Source organism: Cynoglossus semilaevis, chromosome 12 (genome assembly GCF_000523025.1).
Source record: "Cynoglossus semilaevis isolate Cse_v1.0 chromosome 12, Cse_v1.0, whole genome shotgun sequence".
In the NCBI taxonomy this organism is placed as follows: Eukaryota; Metazoa; Chordata; class Actinopteri; order Pleuronectiformes; family Cynoglossidae; genus Cynoglossus; species Cynoglossus semilaevis.
In genome coordinates, this window is record NC_024318.1 from 12349843 (window position 1) to 12354003 (window position 4161).

At 35.9% G+C, this 4161-nt stretch overlaps 2 protein-coding genes across 2 annotated transcripts in view; one reads left to right on the forward strand and one right to left on the reverse strand.

Moving 5' to 3' along the window:
• mgme1 (mitochondrial genome maintenance exonuclease 1) overlaps positions 1-447 on the reverse strand; it is a 2308-nt gene extending 1861 nt beyond the window's left edge. The window contains exon 1 of the mRNA XM_017037142.2: positions 438-447. Coding sequence (XP_016892631.2) covers positions 438-447 — 10 coding nt within the window. The remainder of the gene's footprint in view (positions 1-437) is intronic.
• A 1021-nt stretch (positions 448-1468) lies between these two features.
• snx5 (sorting nexin 5) overlaps positions 1469-4161 on the forward strand; it is a 5263-nt gene continuing 2570 nt past the window's right edge. Inside the window, 6 exon segments of the mRNA XM_025060610.1 lie at positions 1469-1626; positions 2688-2792; positions 2879-2989; positions 3337-3458; positions 3544-3667; positions 3969-4086. Of these exon segments, the coding sequence (XP_024916378.1) occupies positions 1591-1626; positions 2688-2792; positions 2879-2989; positions 3337-3458; positions 3544-3667; positions 3969-4086 (616 nt within the window). The 5' untranslated portion in view covers positions 1469-1590.

Genomic DNA, 4161 nt, shown 5'->3' on the forward strand with positions numbered 1-4161 from the left:
AAGCACGACGGCGCTTCCCAAACAAACATGTTTTCGGTAAATCATTCTGGCGAATTTTAAACTACACCCAATAAAGACAATGGAAGGCAATAAAGTAATGTCCACATGAGCACATTTACTAAGTAATACTCCTGTTTTTTCACTGTTATTGGCGACAGTACTTGCCCAGACACGTCTTCAACAAAACCACGACGCTTTCTAAACGACGCGCCTCTACAGTTGCACTAATATCCGGAACTGGGATTTGAAGTGTTAAATGTGGATCAGTTACTGCATTTGAAAGTGTTAAAAACTACATTACCCAGAAAGAAAGTGTATCACTTAAATACCTCCGAGTACTCACCAATCTAGCGACATTATTAAATAAATCGTTCGTAATAAATTGGCAGACCCAAAAAGGAAGTGTATCACTTAAATACCTCCGAATACTCACCAACCTAGCGACATTAACTAAATCATTCGTAATAAATTGACAGATAATGGATAAGGATCACAACAAATCGTTAAAATGTTGCAAAAAATAAATGAGGGAACTAAAAAAACAGCCTTCTGCATTAAGCTTATATTGATAAAAGCAATCAAGTTAAGTCAAGTTAGTGCAAAATGAAAATCAAAGAGGATCTAAATTTATGATTACAAAAACAACGTGTCGTCTCCCAAGGCTTTATTACATATAGTGTCATCTACGTGGAAATTACATTTTTCAAACTGACCAGTTGAAATTACTGAAGACCCGTGCATTGCAATTTGGGAGCTGCAAATGGGGAGGGTACATGATTTATAGGGACCCCCAATAAAATTATAATACCGACAAAAACAATATGACACAAGTTAAATGAAGATTATAGTCAAATACCATCAAAATGCATAGTGTTGTGTAAAATTGCATAGACTCCTTTCGACATCATCCTGGCTGGCTGTGTTAAGAGGCCAGTAAAAATCTGGGGACCAAAATCCCTAGCGGGCGGCCAGATATATTTTTTTATTTACCCAGAAAGTGGCTACAGATGACCAAAGTATCTTAAACAAGGGCAGAATGTACGCATTTTATTCTAAGGATTTTTTTGACAAAAAACTATTTATTTTTCTAAGATCATAGTCCACCATGTAACAGAAACATTCATATTTTAGAATATGGCTTTGCCTTACATATATAATGTGGTTATAGCGTTTTCTCTTTTTCTGCTCTTTTTCGTATTTGTATATAATGTTCTATTACACTATTTACACTTTTTGATACTAAACCTTGGATAATCCAGTAAATAACGTTGAAAAATTGGTTAAATTATAGTTTGAAAATTTTTATTTGAGTCGAGTTTTCGTCATTCCTATATGAGTAACTACATGACGGAAGTCTAATATGAATGATTTCATTGAAAACCAATCGTAGCGTGAGTAATTTTGACACAATCCAATTAGAATTTAGGTAGGAGGGACTTTAGCTGTCAGCGTCAGGATGGGGGCGGAAGAAAAAATGAGTTGACAGTTCGTCAGGCAGCGGCTAACCAGTGAATCCTAAGGAGGGCTGCTTCCTGCATTTACTTTTGTTATTTGGATGGTTGGCCTGTTGTTGCAGTTATAAGTCCTATCATGGCATCGACTTTAGACGAAAACAGCAAGGAAAAGGTAAGAAACATGAAACCCGCTATTGAAATTGCATCAAAAGTTAATTCCTGAAGCTAACATTAGCGTGTGCTTTGTGGCAAGTTTTATTAACTGCTAACTTTTTTACCACATAACGTAAGATATCGGCTAGCGCTAGCTAACGTTTTACCTCACTGTCTGTGATGTGAGTGTCACATGAGCAGTGTCAGATTGCAGAGAAAACAGAAAAAACTTCGCCAACATGTTGAAACATGCATCCGTTTATGTTTAAACGGCAACGGCAGTTTTCGTATTTACATTTTAGACTGTATTAAATTGAACTATTCTATTGGTACTAAAAAGCTGGTCTCAAGCTAAAAACTTTAGCATCATACAGAAATTTAAATGCACTGCTGTGACCTCATTTTAATTTTGCATTATATTTGTTATGGGGACGGTTTAATAGAGATACCTTTATATTTATTATCTCGTGTGGTACTCATATGAGTATATCATTATCTTTCTTAAACATCTGCCACATATCCACACAGTAGGGTCTCTGGCGTAAGCTAAAAACTAGGAAATGTGTCACTCAAAACTGTATTAGTTGCATTAGTTTATCAACTCGGACGGCTTTCAGTTTAATTCATTTTCCATTTTAATAGTTAAATATATTTTTACATTGAATTCCACCGAGGTACAATTTTTATCAGTGTATACAAATTGTTATAGTTAATTAAAGCTTTTTACTGTTTGTTTGGGTTTTTTTTATAAACAAGGCTCCAATTTCATTTTTTGAAATAATACATTTTAGCCTTTACAATCCATAGTGACAAATGCCTAAATGTTTTGAGTTTGTTACTGGAATAAATCATTTGGATGACATGGTAATTTGTTCCGCTTTAGACACTGGGATTCACACTCCTAACAGATTTTGCACTTTAAACATACTTGAACATTAGCCAAATTAAAACATTTTTGAGATAATTAACTTGATATGTAATAGATGGAGAGATGGAGTCCTAGAACTCATTCACAGGAGAGGTAGTCTGACTTAAGTGAAGGCACTTTAATAATATTTCTGCAATTTCTTTTTTCTTTAGTTGCGTTCTGTGTCTGTTGATCTAAACAATGATGCCTCCCTCCTCATTGACATTCCTGATGCACTCTGTGAAAGGGATAAAGTCAAGTTTACCGTCCATACAAAGGTAGATAATTGTTGTATTATTAAAAAAAATCTTGGGGTGAAAGTTATTACAGGAGTGTAAATCCCAAATGCTTAACTTTGTTCCAGACAACTCTTAGCTCTTTCCAAAAACCAGAGTTCTCCGTTCCCAGGCAGCACGAAGACTTTATCTGGCTGCACGACACTCTGGTTGAGACCGAGGAATATGCTGGCCTTATTGTAAGTCTGACATTTTCTGATAATATTTACATGTACAATTGCAGCATTTAATGTTGTTCTGGCTTCTCTACTTGATAACATAGGAGAAAATTGCAAGCAAGGACATGTTGTGTAAATTCAGTATTAATAAAGCAATGAATATTTCATGGAGTGATTTTTAAAGTCATACTGTATATCAGGTTTCAGAAATGATTTGAACTGGACACAGTGCTTCAATATAGCAAAAGAAATAGCATCTTCTGGTCTCTGACAACATATGGCTACATTACAGATCACTTAAAATACACTTATAGTTACCATTTTTTGTTCTCTATTTGACATTTATCACAGTTCTGATTCTTTTAAAGATCCCTCCTGCGCCCCCAAAACCCGATTTTGAAAGCCCAAGGGAGAAAATGCACAAACTTGGAGAAGGTGAAGCCACAATGACCAAAGAGGAGTACACAAAAATGAAGCAGGAGCTTGAGGCGTGAGTGAGGCATTATAACAAAACCTTTGTGTTGTTTCATTTGCACAGTCCCTCATGTGTTTCTTCTTGTTTTTTATCTGCCTAGTGAATACCTGGCTGTGTTTAAGAAGACTGTCCAAGTACATGAAATCTTCCTGCAGAGATTGTCCTCGCATCCCATTCTAAGCAAAGACAGAAACTTCCAGATTTTCTTAGAGTATGATCAGGATGTGAGTTCCTTTTAAATGCTGACTTCCTTTTACAAGGAAAGAGGGGAAGTAGAATGTTGTGGACACTTGTGACACATGGCATACATCCTGCTGTGATCAGCAGTTAGTCTTATCTTCCAGTAACAGTTACTCTAATGTTTGTTCATAGACATGGTTCAAACTAAAATGCTTTGCATTGTATATTTGGGTAGAGGGATCACAAAAATCATGAAAGATTGTTTGCCCTAGTTTTACAATGTAGGAAAAAAAAAGAATCTATTTTAGTTTTTATGATGTTTTTGTCTCCATTCAATCATTTTAGCTGAGTGTAAGAAGAAAGAACGCCAAGGAGATGTTTGGAGGATTCTTTAAAAACATGGTGAAGTCAGCTGATGAAGTGCTGATCTCTGGAGTAAAGGTGAAGACGATCTCCTCATGATGTGTGTTTGATCACATATCAAGAGCAGCCTTGTGGCCATGTTACCTTTCTCACTGTTTGCTTGCTTACACAGGAG